Here is a 17161-nt window from a genome sequence, read left to right on the forward strand (position 1 = left end):
GCCTGAGATATTTCCACCCACATAATGAATTCCATCCTATCACCCAAAACCTAATGGTTTTTTCTTCACAATTATTATTGGCATGGTGTCTATTGACTTGAATAAACACAGGCTTTGGGAGCCTTTCACAAGCAGGGTATCCCACTGCACTAACTCCAAGAGGCTGGAGAGACAAGAGTCCCTATCACTTGGCAAAGGCAGAGTTAACAGTGGCAGCCACTGCCTTTGCCTTACCCTGGAGTAGAGAGTGTGGTACCCTTCAAACATGTCTTCACAACCCATCAGCTCTGCTGCTTTTCACCACTCACTCACTTCTGCATGCGGAACCACGATCAATCGATCACCAACTGCCAGAGACAAAAAAAAGAATGAATGCATTAGGACAACAGACCCACGACTCCAACTACTAAGCCATTGCTCGAGTGTATTTGTTAAAGTTGGCTAAGTGCTGAAGAAATAGACCCAAACACAGATAATGGTTCAAGCTCACAATAAAAGTTTACTTCTACATCCTGTACACATACTGGACAGGTGAAAGGTCTGTCACTGAGGTGGGCATCCTCAATGCAGTGATCCAGGGACCCAGGCTGACAAGTCTTGCCATCTCTGAAACAATTTCTAAGGTTGCTCTGGGGTGAGGCGGGGCCAAGATGGTGGAATAGTCAGATGCTTCCAGGATCCCTCTTACAACAAAGACTTGAAAAAACAAGTGAAATGGTTATATATATGACAAGGGAGGATCCCTGAACATCAAAGGCAAAGTTCAGAAGTCAGACTGAGTGGCAGGGGGACGGAGACATGGGTCAGAAGCTGCAAGGAGTTGCTGGACCTGACTCGGCAGGAACCAGTGCCCCTCAGGCACAATCCCCCAGAGCAACTGCAGCAGGGCTGGTGGTGGCATTCAGGACGTGGTTTCCTCAGGGAGAGACAGCCAGCCGCACAGTCTACTCACACCTCCCAAACCACAGAACAGCTCTCTCGGCAAAAGCTAAGTACTTGGGGCATCAGGCGGAGCCAAGATGGCGGACTAGGCAGACGCTACCTCGGATCCCTCTTACAACAAAGACACGGAAAAACAAGTGAATCGATCACATACATAACAATCTACGAACCCTGAACAACAAACACAGATTTAGAGACGGAGAACGAACTAATACGGGGAAGCAGCGATTGTTTCCAGAGCCTGGAGCCAGCATACCAGTCAGGTACGGCACAAGCACAGAGACCTGCTCCACCCCCCTGAACTAACCCCGGGAGGGGGACTAGCCGGTTCCACGGGCGGCGTGGGACGCAGCCGTTAGGAGAAGTCCCCGGGAGGCAGTGACTGATCTTGGAGCAGAAAGAGCAGCACCCGAGCCGGGGAACCGTCCCACAGGGATTTGGACTGCACGCAGGTACGCCATAAACACGGAGAGTTGCTCCACCCCCTGAACTAACCCCGGGAAGGTGGCCATCCGGGTCGCGCGGGCGGCGTGGGACGCAGCCGGTAGGAGAAGTCCCCGGGAGGCAGCGACTGGTATTGGAGCGGGGAGAATAGCGTTCCAGCCGGGACACTCGCTCGCGGCACAAGCACGGGGAGCTACTCCACCCATCTGAACTAACCCCGGGAGGGGGCCCACCTGGTTCACGGGGGCAGCACGGCCACGCGGCTGGAGGGACGAGAAGTCCCCGGGAGGCAGCGACTGATTTTGGAGTCGAGAGTGCACCGTCCCAGCAGGGGAGCCTTGACGCTGGGCGTGGGGCTGGAAGCGGAGGATCTGACCGTGACTCCAGCGGGCCAGACCCCCCGGGGGCAATCTCCACACAGACAGCACACATAGGCGACGCGCCCGCGGGAATCTCAGATATAATAGTCTTTCCAAGCAAGACAAGCAACTCTGGCTATATTCTGAGGTGCTACTCTCCTATCTCTCTGTTCCCTCCCCCACCCTCCCCAGGCGGCTTCATTAACATCTGAATAGCCTGAGCCAGAGGGAGAACTCTGATAGGGATCTGACTGCAGTTTTTTTTTAGCGGATTTTCTGGAAAAACTAGTTTCCCAGTGATGGCTCGGAGACAACAATCCATATCAAACCACTTAAAGAAGCAGACCGGGACAGCTTCTCCAACTCCCCAAACAAAAGAATCAAAATCTTTCCCAAATGAAGATACAATTTTGGAATTATCAGATACAGAATATAAAAAACTAATTTACAGAATGCTTAATGATATCACAAATGAAATTAGGATATCTGCAGAAAAAGCCAAGGAACACACTGATAAAACTGTTGAAGAACTCAAAAAGATTATTCAAGAACATACTGGAAAAATTAATAAGTTGCAAGAATCCATAGAGAGACAACATGTAGAAATCCAAAAGATTAACAATAAAATAACAGAATTAGACAACACACTAGGAAGTCAGAGGAGCAGACTCGAGCAATTAGAATGCAGACTGGGACATCTGGAGGACCAGGGAATCAACACCAACATAGCTGAAAAAAAATCAGATAAAAGAATTAAAAAAAATGAAGAAACCCTAAGAATTATGTGGGACTCTATCAAGAAGGATAACCTGCGGGTGATTGGAGTCCCAGAACAGGGAGGGGGGACAGAAAACACAGAGAAAATAGTTGAAGAACTTCTGACAGAAAACTTCCCTGACATCATGAAAGACGAAAGGATATCTATCCAAGATGCTCATCGAACCCCATTTAAGATTGATCCAAAAAGAAAAACACCAAGACATATTATCATCAAACTCACCAAAACCAAAGATAAACAGAAAATTCTAAAAGCAGCCAGGGAGAAAAGAAAGGTTTCCTTCAAGGGAGAATTAATAAGAATATGTTCTGACTACTCAGCAGAAACCATGCAGGCAAGAAGGGAATGGGACGACATATACAGAACACTGAAGGAGAAGAACTGCCAACCAAGGATCATATATCCAGCAAAACTCTCTCTGAAATATGAAGGCGAAATTAAGATATTTACAGACAAACACAAGTTTAGAGAATTTGCAAAAACCAAACCAAAGCTACAAGAAATACTAAAGGATATTGTTTGGTCAGAGAACCAATAATATCAGATATCAGCACAACACAAGGTCACAAAACAGAACGTCCTGATATCAACTCAAATAGGGAAATCACAAAAACAAACAAATTAAGATTAATTAAAAAAAAATACACATAACAGGGAATCATGGAAGTCAATAGGTAAAAGATCACAATAATCAAAAAGAGGGACTAAATACAGGAGGCATTGAACTGCCATATGGAGAGTGATACAAGGCGATATAGAACAATACAAGTTAGGTTTTTACTTAGAAAAATAGGGGTATATAATGAGGTAACCACAAAAAGGTATAACAACTCTATAACTCAAGACAAAAACCAAGAAAAACGTAACGACTCAACTAACATAAAGTCAAACACTATGAAAGTGAGGATCTCACAATTTACTAAGAAAAACGCCTCAGCACAAAAAAGTATGTGGAAAAATGAAATTGTCAACAACACACATAAAAAGGCATCAAAATGACAGCACTAAAAACTTATTTATCTATAATTACCCTGAATGTAAATGGACTAAATGCACCAATAAAGAGACAGAGAGTCACAGACTGGATAAAGAAACACGATCCATCTATATGCTGCCTACAAGAGACACACCTTAGACTTAGAGACACAAACAAACTAAAACTCAAAGGATGGAAAAAAGTATATCAAGCAAACAATAAGCAAAAAAGAAGAGGAGTAGCAATATTAATTTCTGACAAAATAGACTTTAGACTTAAATCCACCACAAAGGATAAAGAAGGACACTATATAATGATAAAAGGGACAATTGATCAGGAAGACATAACCATATTAAATATTTACGCACCCAATGACAGGGCTGCAAGATATATAAATCAAATTTTAACAGAACTGAAAAGCGAGATAGATACCTCCACAATTATAGTAGGAGACTTCAACACACCCCTTTCGGAGAAGGACAGGACATCCAGTAAGAAGCTCAACAGAGACACGGAAGATCTAATTACAACAATCAACCAACTTGACCTCATTGACTTATACAGAACTCTCCACCCAACTGCTGCAAAATATACTTTTTTTTCTAGCGCACATGGAACATTCTCTAGAATAGACCACATATTAGGTCATAAAACAAACCTTTGCAGAGTCCAAAACATCGAAATATTACAAAGCATCTTCTCAGACCACAAGGCAATAAAACTAGAGATCAATAACAGAAGAACGAGGGAAAAGAAATCAAATGCTTGGAAAATGAACAATACCCTCCTGAAAAAAGACTGGGTTATAGAAGACATCAAGGAGGGAATAAGGAAATTCATAGAAAGCAACGAGAATGAAAATACTTCCTATCAAAACCTCTGGGACACAGCAAAAGCAGTGCTCAGAGGTCAATTTATATCAATAAATGCACACATACAAAAAGAAGAAAGAGCCAAAATCAGAGAACTGTCCCTACAACTTGAACAAATAGAAAGTGAGCAACAAAAGAATCCATCAGGCACCAGAAGAAAACAAATAATAAAAATTAGAGCTGAACTAAATGAATTAGAGAACAGAAAAACAATTGAAAGAATTAACAAAGCCAAAAGCTGGTTCTTTGAAAAAATTAACAAAATTGATAAACCATTGGCTAGACTGACTAAAGAAATACAGGAAAGGAAACAAATAACCCGAATAAGAAATGAGAAGGACCACATCACAACAGAACCAAATGAAATTAAAAGAATCATTTCAGATTATTATGAAAAATTGTACTCTAACAAATTTGAAAACCTAGAAGAAATGGATGAATTCCTTGAAAAACACTACCTACCTAAACTAACACATTCAGAAGCAGAACAACTAAATAGACCCATAACAAAAAAAGAGATTGAAACGGTAATCAAAAAACTCCCAACAAAAAAAAGTCCTGGCCCGGACGGCTTCACTGCAGAGTTCTACCAAATTTTCAGAGAAGAGTTAACACCACTACTACTAAAGGTATTCCAAAGCATAGAAAATGACGGAATACTACCCAACTCATTCTATGAAGCCACCATCTCCCTGATACCAAAACCAGGTAAAGACATTACAAAAAAAGAAAATTATAGACCTATATCCCTCATGAACATTGATGCAAAAATCCTCAACAAAATTCTAGCCAATAGAATCCAACAACACATCAAAAAAATAATTCACCCTGATCAAGTGGGATTTATACCAGGTATGCAAGGCTGGTTTAATATCAGAAAAACCATTAATGTAATCCATCACATAAATAAAACAAAAGACAAAAACCACATGATCTTATCAATTGATGCAGAAAAGGCATTTGACAAAGTCCAACACCCATTTATGATAAAAACTCTTACCAAAATAGGAATTGAAGGAAAATTCCTCAACATAATAAAGGGCATCTATGCAAAGCCAACAGCCAATATCACTCTAAATGGAGAGAACCTGAAAGCATTTCCCTTGAGAACGGGAACCAGACAAGGATGCCCTTTATCACCGCTCTTATTCAACATCGTGTTGGAAGTCTTAGCCAGGGCAATCAGGCTAGACAAAGAAATAAAAGGTATCCGGATTGGCAAGGAAGAAGTAAAGTTATCACTATTTGCAGATGACATGATTATATACACAGAAAACCCTAAGGAATCCTCCAGAAAACTACTGAAACTAATAGAAGAGTTTGGCAGAGTCTCAGGTTATAAAATAAACATACAAAAATCACTTGGATTCCTCTACATCAACAAAAAGAACACCGAAGAGGAAATAACCAAATCAATACCATTCACGGTAGCCCCCAAGAAGATAAGATACTTAGGAATAAATCTTACCAAGGATGTAAAAGACCTATACAAAGAAAACTACAAAGCTCTACTACAAGAAATTCAAAAGGACATACTTAAGTGGAAAAACATACCTTGCTCATGGATAGGAAGACTTAACATAGTAAAAATGTCTATTCTACCAAAAGCCATCTATACATTTAACGCACTTCCGATCCAAATTCCAATGTCATATTTTAAGGGGATAGAGAAACAAATCACCAATTTCATATGGAAGGGAAAAAAGCCCCGGATAAGCAAAGCACTACTGAAAAAGAAGAAGAAAGTGGGAGGCCTCACCTTACCTGACTTCAGAACCTATTATACAGCCACAGTAGTCAAAACAGCCTGGTATTGGTACAACAACAGACACATAGACCAATGGAACAGAATTGAGAACCCAGACATAGATCCATCCACGTATGAGCAGCTGATATTTGACAAAGGACCAGTGTCAATTAACTGGGGAAAAGACAGCCTTTTTAACAAATGGTGCTGGCATAACTGGATATCCATTTGCAAAAAAATGAAACAGGACCCATACCTCACACCATGCACAAAAACTAACTCCAAGTGGATCAAAGACCTAAACATAAAGACTAAAACGATAAAGATCATGGAAGAAAAAATTGGGACAACCCTAGGAGCCCTAATACAAGGTATAAACAGAATACAAAACATTACCAAAAATGATGAAGAGAAACCCGATAACTGGGAGCTCCTAAAAATCAAACACCTATGCTCATCTAAAGACTTCACCAAAAGAGTAAAAAGACCACCTACAGATTGGGAAAGAATTTTCAGCTATGACATCTCCGACCAGCGCCTGATCTCTAAAATCTACATGATTCTGTCAAAACTCAACCACAAAAAGACAAACAACCCAATGAAGAAGTGGGCAAAGGATATGAACACACATTTCTCTAAAGAAGATATTCAGGCAGCCAACAGATACATGAGAAAATGCTCTCGATCATTAGCCATTAGAGAAATGCAAATTAAAACTACGATGAGATTCCATCTCACACCAGCAAGGCTGGCATTAATCCAAAAAACACAAAATAATAAATGTTGGAGAGGCTGCGGAGAGATTGGAACTCTCATACACTGCTGGTGGGAATGTAAAATGGTACAACCACTTTGGAAATCTATCTGGCGTTATCTTAAACAGTTAGAAATAGAACTACCATACAACCCAGAAATCCCACTCCTCGGAATATACCCTAGAGATACAAGAGCCTTCATACAAACAGATATATGCACACCCATGTTTATTGCAGCTCTGTTTACAATAGCAAAAAGTTGGAAGCAACCAAGGTGTCCATCAACGGATGAATGGGTAAATAAATTGTGGTATATTCACACAATGGAATACTACACATCGATAAAGAACAGTGACGAATCTCTGAAACATTTCATAACATGGAGGAACCTGGAAGGCATTATGCTGAGCGAAATGAGTCAGAGGCAAAAGGACAAATACTGTATAAGACCACTATTATAAGATCTTGAGAAATAGTAAACCTGAGAAGAACACATACTTTTGTGGTTACGAGGGGGGGAGGGAGGGAGGGTGGGAGAGGGTTTTTTTATTGATTAATCAGTAGATAAGAACTGCTTTAGGTGAAGGGAAAGACAACACTCAATACATGGAAGGTCAGCTCAATTGGACTGGACCAAAAGCAAAGAAGTTTCCGGGATAAAATGAATGCTTCAAAGCTCAGCGGAGCAAGCGCGGGGGTCTGGGGAACATGGTTTGCGGGGACTTCTAAGTCAATTGGCAAAATAATTCTATTATGAAATCATTCTGCATCCCACTTTGAAATGTGGCGTCTGGGGTCTTAAATGCTAACAAGCAGCCATCTAAGATGCAGCAATTGGTCTCAACCCACCTGGAGCAAAGGAAAATGAAGAACACCAAGCCCACATGACAACTAAGAGCCCAAGAGACAGAAAGGGCCACATGAACCAGAGACCTACATCATCCTGAGACCAGAAGAACTAGTTGGTGCCCGGCCACAATCGATGACTGCCCTGACAGGGAGCTCAGCAGAGGACCCCTGAGGGAGCAGGAGAGCAGTGGGATGCAGACCCCAAATTCTCATAAGAAGACCAAACTTAATGGTCTGACTGAGACTGGAGGAATCCCGGCGGTCATGCTCTCCAGACCTTCTGTTGACACAGGACAGGAACCATCCCTGAAGACAACTCATCAGACATGAAAGGGACTGGTCAGCGGGTGGGAGAGAGACGCTGATGAAGAGTGAGCTAATTATATCAGGTGTACACTTGAGATTGTGTTGGCAACTCTTGTCTGGAGGGGGGATGGGAGGATAGAGAGAGAGGGAAGTCGGCAAAATTGTCAAGAAAGGAGAGACTGAAAGGGCTGACTCAAGACGGGGAGAGTAAGTGGGAGTAGGGAGTGAGATGTATGTAAACTTATATGTGACAGACTGATTGGATTTGTAAACGTTCACTTGAAGCTTAATAAAAGTTATTATAAAAAAAAAAAAAAAAGCTAAGTACTTGCGTTTATTTTACCGTGCCCCCAAGCCACCAAGCCAGCTTCAGTGGCCATTGATTTCCCTGGGCCTGAGATAGGTCCTGATGCACACCCTGAGCCATTCTCCCGGCCTTGGGGGAAAAGATAATCTGCCAGCTCCACTAAGCTGGGGAGCTCAGGACAGAAGCGGCTCCTGTCCAGGCACAAATGGCCCATGAACTTTGAATACCTTTAACCCCTGCATGGAGCTGTGTGGGCCCATTTCAGATTAGGCCCTTGTTGGTAAACCACAATGGTGCATCTGCTTGAGATCTGACTTTAACAGTCTCAGCTGTGTGGTGGAGAGGTGGGTTTTTGATGTTTGACAACTCTTTGCCTCTTAAACAGGGTCTTCACCTACTTACATCAGGAGCCTGAGGACTGGTGGCTCCACACATGTCACCTAGACACCCACGACAGGGGTCCAAGGATAAGTGATGCCTACCAGTCCTTACAACCAAAAGCATTGGGTGCCCATAGTCCAGCTACAGAACCCACCCAACTGTGCGTTCTAGGGAACAGGGACATGCTTTCCTCACAGACACTCGGGGGATGGCTGGCAGCCCCCTGCGTTGTTCAGAGCGTGACCCCCTGCTGCAACCACATACCTGTGCCTACACCAATCTCCCCTTCCCCTCAAAGACCAAGGTTGTTCTGGGGAGTTCACTCCTTTCAAGCCAGCTAGGAGTGGAAAACACAATGGAGGAGCTGCATGGGAGTTATCTTGTTGAGTTTGTCTCTTTTCCCTAGAAATGGATCTCAGTACCTCCCACTTCCACTCACATTGTGCGGGCTAGAGCTATCCACACGGACTGCTCCGCAGCCAGGAATCTCTGTTGTACAAGGCTGACTCCAGCCCAACCAGGAACACAGCATTACGTTTGTGGTTGTTGTTGTTAGGTGCTGTCAATTTTGACTCACAGAGACCCTGTGTACAACAGAATGAAACAATGCCCGGTCCTGTGCCATCCTCACAATCGTTGCTGTGTTTGAGCCCACTGTTTCAGTCACTGTGTCAATCCATCTCATTGAGGGCTTTCCTCTTTTTTGGTGACCTTCTATTTTTCCAAGCATGATGTTCTTCAGGGGCTCAACCCTCCTGATCATATGTCCAAAGCATGTGAGATGAAGTTTTGCTATCCTCACTTCTAATGAGCATTCCGGCTACATTAGGTTTAGAGCAAGAAATATGGGATAAGACACAAGCACAGTAACCTTACCTTAGTTACTTAACAACTCTGAGTCTTCATTTCCTCATCTGTAAAATACCCTGCCTTCCTCTGAGGGTCATTGCTGTTATTGTTGTTAGGTGCTATTTGCATCCCTGCTTTCAATTCTTTGGGCCATATGTTTAGGATTGGAACTCCTGGCTCATATGATAGTTCTACGTTGAACTTTTTTGAGGAACCACCAAACTGTTTTGCACAGCGACTATGGCATTTTGCATTCCCACCAGTAATGAATGAGGGTTCCAATTTCAACACATCCTTGCAAACACCTGTTATTTTCCTCTTTTTTTAGTATAGCCATTCTAGTGCGGGTGAGGTGGTATGTCTTTGTGGTTTTGATTTGCATCTCCCTAATGACTAATAATGTTGAGCCAGCACCAGCAGAATTTTAGGATTCGTCATTGGTAGTAAAAGCAAGCTCATCAGTTCATTCGAAGAGAGACAGAAATAAACCTCCAATAAGCTGAGCACAGAATATGAACTGCAAGAGGAAGCAGGTGACTGGGGTACTGGCACCAAAGGCAGTGTACTCCACCTGGGTCAGGGTCAAAGCTGAGGGCCTCATTATACACGGTAACCTCCCCATCACAGGCAACAGCACCCATCTCCCTCAAATATCATGTATACAAAATTCAACTCAACAGACAGCCATCTAGTTATTTCAAAAAAGACAATGGATGAATGAACCCTGGCTCGTAAGGTCAATAAAACAAATGCTCAAGTTTTGGATTGTGGATACAATCTCAACAGGACAGAATTTAAGAAAATCCATACTTATTAGGAAGTTCCAAGTTTTAGAAGGAACTGATTTGAGAATAACTTTGACCTGCCTTCTGTGCCAGCCCTGAAGTATACTGACTAATTAACCAACATTATTTTTACTAATATTCTCATCCCTACCTTCAAGGTATGTGATTACTGGATACTGATCAAGTTTAAAAGTCACACGTATATTTCCAGAATCCCACCCATGTGTATACCCTAGCTTTACAAGCAAAGAATTAGAAACTATGAAGTTATTGGGAATTTGAATCGAATCATGATTTCAACTTCAGGTTCGATTAACCAGTTTATGCAAAGTGCTTTCAAACCCTGTATTATGGTGCTTGTCAGGTTACATCCAGCCTTCTCCCACACTACACACACACACACACACCCAGCAAAGTAACCACAACCATCCCTCAGTCCCCACAAAACCCATTATTCCAACCTTATAGAAACAGTTTGGCTTTCACAGCTATTTTCTCTGAGCTTCTCTTTGACTGAGATATCACAGAGCCTCTCGAGATCTTCTAGACTAGAGGCTACACACTGCTGGTTTGCTAGCTCCATTATTTCATTTCCTCCAGGAATTCCCAGAGACAGCAGTGCCACCTGCTGGTAGGGAGGGGACAATTTGCTTTCTGGAACCTATGGGTGACAGGAATGGCAGCCTAGATTTCTGTCTTTAGGAGCCTTTCTTTTCTAGAGCACATCATAAGCATAAGCTACCACCTGAGATGTGTAACCTCCACAGGAGCCTCCACTGTGACTGGCAGGTCGTCTGGAAGCCATGTAAAGCAAAGCCAGGCTGGCCAACAATGAGGCACTTCTGCCTGGAAATGCCTCCTCAATGCTGCAAATGCAAGAGCCTCACTGAATTCAACATTTCCTGGCTCTCCTTTTCCCCCACTGCTTCAGTATCAGATAATAGCACTCCCAGCCCTGACCTGTGGCTATGCTATCTAGCTCTATCTCACATCCTAAGGAAGGTGCTCAGACCCCTCTCAATGTGAAGGCTCTTACATGTACACAATGTGACACAGATCCTTCTCAAAGGACACTACTGCTTAGGCATGCAGGTTGGACTTGAATCTCTTTCACTCGCTCTCCATCCTCCAGGTGCCTAAACCAAGGGGCAGAAACGACAGAAAGGAAACGATTTTGTTGTTGCTTTGAAAGTAACACTAGTGAGCTTTCATTGATTCAGAGAGTAAACCCTTGTGCTATAGGTCACTGATGCATGTCGTGTCCCTCAAGATGAACTCAGCCTGCCGATCTTCCTGGTTTCCCTTCCTTAACCTGATTGGTGTTTTTCAACCTTTTCACAGCCCCTTCCATAGGTCAAGGTAAGAACTGCACGCCCTTTGTGTAGTTTTCACAGGCAGTCCCCAGTTAGCAATGTCTAACGTGCAACCTGTAGTTACAAACCACTCCCCGTAAAGCCTATTCATATGAAAAATTTGAGGTATATACAATGGTTCATAATAATAAACTGGCGCTACTTCGGGAAGCACGTTAAAACAGTTATTATTATCATATCATCATGTTAAAGATATTTTAGTGTATCTGGAAATGATTCTTTAATGTTTTTTATGTCTAGAAAAGGAACACTACATGCTAAGACAAACATTTGGTTAACTAACATTGGATACAAACCGTACCTAACTGTTCCGGCTTATGTACAAATTCAACGTAAAGACAGATTTAGGAACGCAGCTCCTTCTTAATCCGGGGACTGCCTGCATGACAAAAATGACATTTTTTTTTTTAGATCTAAAAGCATATACTTTTTCAAGTTATACCACCTCTCTCAACCTTCAGAATTCCTTCCCCCACCATCACCAATACCAACTTAAAAATTTTAGACAAAATTTTAAGTTATTGCTAATAATTTGCTTTGTGTTCCAAACTATTAGCCGATAACCTATAATTCACTTTACTAGGGACAGTTGTTCCCAGCGAGCTTGAGCTTCACAGCAACTTCTTTTGCTTCCATTCACCTCAGAGTTCTCATCTCTCTAACAATCCAAGAGCTCCCTCTTCAATTTTTTTTTAAACTTGCCAAGCTAACTGATTGCCTATCAAGTATAGACATTTTGCCAGTATGCAAGGGTGGGTTAGCCAGTAAGCAAGGTGTACAACAGGGTTAATTGTGTTTACTCACGAATCAGTAGTGAACAATTTCATGGGGGTTTCATCACATCTTTGATGTGGTGAAAAACAGGCACAAGTAAACCCGTGTGTACCTTGCTTATTGGATAAACCATCTCTGGAGTATGTCTTCCATGTTTGAAAATCACAGTGTTTCCTAAAGGAACAAATTTGTAGGGAGAAGAGCAATAAAAGGGCTTTGAAAAGGTATCAGGGTGTCTCCAAAGAATCAGGTAAATGAAGATCTTTGTCAATCTCATGCCAGAATAAGTTCTAAGTGGATTACATTCAAACTCCAGAATACAGTAAAATTAACACTAGTTAACCACTGGAAAACTGAAGGGACTTTTTATGTTTCACTATAAGGATGTACAATATATCCTTCCTATTGCAGGTCTGCGGAAATGGAGGAGAGAGGTAGGGGATACCCGGCAGTTTTAATCTGCTCTGAAACTCGTGCACGCACCTCCCCTTTTCAAAGCGTGGTTTACAGGAGATATTCCCTCCCCGCACATCCCTCTTCTGCCAGCCAAATGGTCTTCTTCAAACACACCCTTTTCAAAGAATTGAGGAAATCTGAAGAGGCTTAATTTAGACCCTGCCTTCCTCTCACAACAGCCCAGTAACATGCAGAAGATAACTAATTTCCCTCTTGAACACCCCAAAAAAGCCTCAGTTTACAGCAACCGCCCCCCCAAAACACACACACATACACACAAAATCCTGTCTTCTTGAACAAGAATCTCAGTATGCTGATCTGGTCTGCCCTTCACTGCAGGCATTTCCTTCCTCACAATTTACCAGTCACCAGTTAAGCCTCTCATTTAGACCTGCTCCACCAGCGCCCAGCTGCTTAGAGCGTTTGTGCCTTTGTAACGAACTTCTGGGTTCCTTCAGCCCACTCAGAGCGCCCACCTGCGGGGAACCTGGACCCTTCAGCCCACTCAGAGCGCCCACCTGCGGGGAACCTGGACCCTTCAGCCCACTCAGAGCGCCCACCTGCGGGGAACCTGGACCCTTCAGCCCACTCAGAGCGCCCAACTGCGGGGAACCTGGGCCCTTCAGCCCGCTCAGAGCGCCCACCTGCGGGGAACCTGGGCCCTTCAGCCCGCTCAGAGCGCCCACCTGCGGGGAACCTGGGCCCTTCAGCCCGCTCAGAGCGCCCACCTGCTGGGAACCTGGGCCCTTCACCCCGCTCAGAGCGCCCACCTGCTGGGAACCTGGGCCCTTCACCCCGCTCAGAGCGCCCAACTGCGGGGAACCTGGGCCCTTCAGCCCACTCAGAGCGCCCAACTGCGGGGAACCTGCGCCCTTCAGCCCACTCAGAGCGCCCAACTGCGGGGAACCTGGGCCCTGCAGCCCACTCAGAGCGCCCAGCTGCGGGGAACCTGGGCCCTTCAGCCCACTCACAGCGCCCAACTGCGGGGAACCTCGGCCCTTCAACCCACTCAGAGCGCCCACCTGCGGGGAACCTGGACCCTTCAGCCCACTCAGAGCGCCCAACTGCGCGGAACCTGGGCCCTTCAGCCCACTCAGAGCGCCCAACTGCGGGGAACCTGCGCCCTTCAGCCCACTCAGAGCGCCCAACTGCGGGGAACCTGGGCCCTTCAGCACACTCAGAGCGCCCAACTGCGGGGAACCTGGGCCCTTCAGCCCACTCAGAGCGCCCAACTGCGGGGAACCTGGGCCCTTCAGCCCACTCACAGCGCCCAACTGCGGGGAACCTCGGCCCTTCAACCCACTCAGAGCGCCCACCTGCGGGGAACCTGGGCCCTTCAGCCCGCTCAGAGCGCCCACCTGCGGGGAACCTGGACCCTTCAGCCCACTCAGAGCGCCCAACTGCGGGGAACCTGGGCCCTTCAGCCCACTCAGAGCGCCCAACTGCGGGGAACCTGGGCCCTTCAGCCCGCTCACAGCGCCCACCTGCGGGGAACCTGGACCCTTCAGCCCACTCAGAGCGCCCAACTGCGGGGAACCTGGGCCCTTCAGCCCGCTCAGAGCGCCCACCTGCGGGGAACCTGGGCCCTTCAGCCCGCTCAGAGCGCCCACCTGCTGGGAACCTGGGCCCTTCACCCCGCTCAGAGCGCCCACCTGCTGGGAACCTGGGCCCTTCACCCCGCTCAGAGCGCCCAACTGCGGGGAACCTGGGCCCTTCAGCCCACTCAGAGCGCCCAACTGCGGGGAACCTGCGCCCTTCAGCCCACTCAGAGCGCCCAACTGCGGGGAACCTGGGCCCTGCAGCCCACTCAGAGCGCCCAGCTGCGGGGAACCTGGGCCCTTCAGCCCACTCACAGCGCCCAACTGCGGGGAACCTCGGCCCTTCAACCCACTCAGAGCGCCCACCTGCGGGGAACCTGGGCCCTTCAGCCCACTCAGAGCGCGCAACTGCGGGGAACATGGGCCCTTCAGCCCGCTCAGAGCGCCCAACGGCGGGGAACCTCGGCCCTGCAGCCCACTCAGAGCGCCCACCTGCGGGGAACCTGGGCCGAGGGCTCGCCTGCAGGTCGAGCGGCCAGAGAAGCTTCTCTGGGCGGCACTCGGGCTCCGTCCCCGCGTCACGCCGCTACCACCCCGCCCGCACCAGGGAAGAGGGTCTGCGTCCACCTCAGAATCGGGGATCCCGGCGTGGGGGAGGGGCGTGTGAACCCCCGCCCGCCCCGCCCCGCCCATCCCGCTCGCCCGACCGGGCGAACGTGCGATGGGACCGGCTGCCCCGCGGCGTCGCTCACCTGGGAAGAAACGCTGCGGCTTCCGCCGACGGCTGGCGCGGGGGGGCGGGGGGGAACCCTGCCTCTCCCGCAGGCGCACTAGGCTCTCCCGCCTTCGCCCCTCGGGTCCACGCGCGAGACCCTCCGACCAGGCTCTGGCCCGCCCGGGCCCTGTCCCTCCAGGGCTGCGAGAGCCAGTCCGCTCGCACGGGAGGCCGAGCGGCAGTCACGTGGCCACAGCAGCCAATCACGAAATAGCCCTCGGCCGCCGGCTCCGAAGTCCCTGGGGGCTCAGCTGCTACAGCGCGGAGAGGGTGCGAAACGTGTGCAAAAGACTAAGTCTGTGTGTTCGGGGACTGATTGATTGATCATTTGCTACATCTATAGTTCCTAACATCCTAATAATAGTCATCACCTGGGTACCTTGTTAAAATGCGGATTCAGATCCAGTAAGTTTGGGGTAGGGACCTGAGAGTCCACCTTTCTAACTAGCTCCCAGGTGGTGGTGATGATGCGCCTGGTCCGAGGACCACCCTCGAGGAGCAAGATTTTAAGGAAATCTGTCAGAAAGCGTCGGTTTTACACCTGCCCCATGTTATTTTCAAGTTTTGAGACCTCTTCCTCCAGTGAGGCAGAGCATTCCAGTGACTGACTAAGCAGGGAGTGTCCTGGTGAAGCTCATAGTTTGGGCACCTGCTGAGGGAAAAAACCCGCGAACCAAACCCACTGCTGTGGTGTCGATTTGGACTCATAGGACCCTACAGGACAGAGTAGAACTGTCCCATAGGGTTTCCAAGGCTGTAAATCTTTAGGGAAGCAGACTGCTTTGTCCCAGGAGCAGCTGGTGGATTGGAACCCCTGACCTTTCACCACTGTGCTCTGTTTAATTCCCACACCACCCACCCTTAGGCTAAGGCACAACAACCTATGCCAACTTGGGGTTGGGGTATGGAAAGTAGAAATGGACACTGTATGATCCTTGGAAATAACACGACTGTGTTCTGAAATATTGGGCATGTGTTTCTGAGTGGCACCTGGGCCAGACTCTGGCATAAAGTCCCCCCTACTTTATGTAATTTACAGTCTGTCATACAACTACAAGGGTAGGTTCAGGAAGGGCACTTGGAGTATAGGAAAAACATGCAGGGACCTGATGCTTGCAGTGTAAGCTAGAGTGGTTGTACACTAACCTGCCTTAAAACCCACTGCCATCGAGTCCATTCCGATTCATAGCGACCCTACAAGACAGAGTAGGACTGCCCTGTGGAGTTTCCAAGGAGCACCTGGTGGATTCAAACTGCTGGCCTTTTGGTTAGCAGCCATAGCAAACCTGCCTTAGAAGTCTTAAAAATTTTCCCAGATGCTCTTCTGTAATTCCAGAGTCAGGACGTCAAGAAGCCCATTGCCTCTAAAATCTCTCAAACTTGACCTGAACTTAGTGTACAGACTGGCCATCTAGAAGCTTTGTGGTTCAGCATAGCCAAGCTCTTATTACCCAGTTTGTTGTACTGATGTGGCTCAAGAGTCTAAGTGCTAAATTGTCTAAAACCTTCAGACCAGGTGGTGTGATATTCCACCACATTGCTTCAAGCAGTTCTCTCTCACTATTCATCAAGGGGACTAAACTGCCACTTAGAGAGAACTTCATCCTTGTCAATGTGTCTTAGTGCTAGAAGTGAAGCCCAGTGAGTAACCTTGGACATTGTTCATCACATTGCTCAGTATCAGGCCAGGCAGAGCACAAAATCAGAGTTTCTGGGAGCACATTAAATCAAGTATAGCACCGGTTCTGGTTACAGCAGGAATAAACAGATGTCCAAGCAAGAAAAACACATTTGAAGTCTCAAAGAAAGTCTCCTTTGCTGTCTTCTAAGGTCGCTATGAGTCAGAATCAACTTGATGGCAATGAGTTTGGTTTGCGTTGGTTTTACCATTAAAC

At 46.4% G+C, this 17161-nt stretch overlaps 1 protein-coding gene across 1 annotated transcript in view; it reads right to left on the reverse strand.

The window, feature by feature from the left end:
• LOC126068263 (collagen alpha-2(IV) chain-like) overlaps positions 1-15184 on the reverse strand; it is a 354250-nt gene extending 339066 nt beyond the window's left edge. Inside the window, exons 1-4 of the mRNA XM_049870704.1 lie at positions 14984-15184; positions 14807-14857; positions 14219-14269; positions 13598-13975 (exon numbers count right to left, since the gene is read on the reverse strand). Of these exons, the coding sequence (XP_049726661.1) occupies positions 13598-13975; positions 14219-14269; positions 14807-14857; positions 14984-15184 (681 nt within the window). The remainder of the gene's footprint in view (positions 1-13597; positions 13976-14218; positions 14270-14806; positions 14858-14983) is intronic.
• Between the last annotated feature and the right edge of the window lie 1977 nt (positions 15185-17161).

The sequence above is a fragment of the Elephas maximus genome, chromosome 27, assembly GCF_024166365.1.
Source record: "Elephas maximus indicus isolate mEleMax1 chromosome 27, mEleMax1 primary haplotype, whole genome shotgun sequence".
Classification (NCBI taxonomy): Eukaryota; Metazoa; Chordata; class Mammalia; order Proboscidea; family Elephantidae; genus Elephas; species Elephas maximus.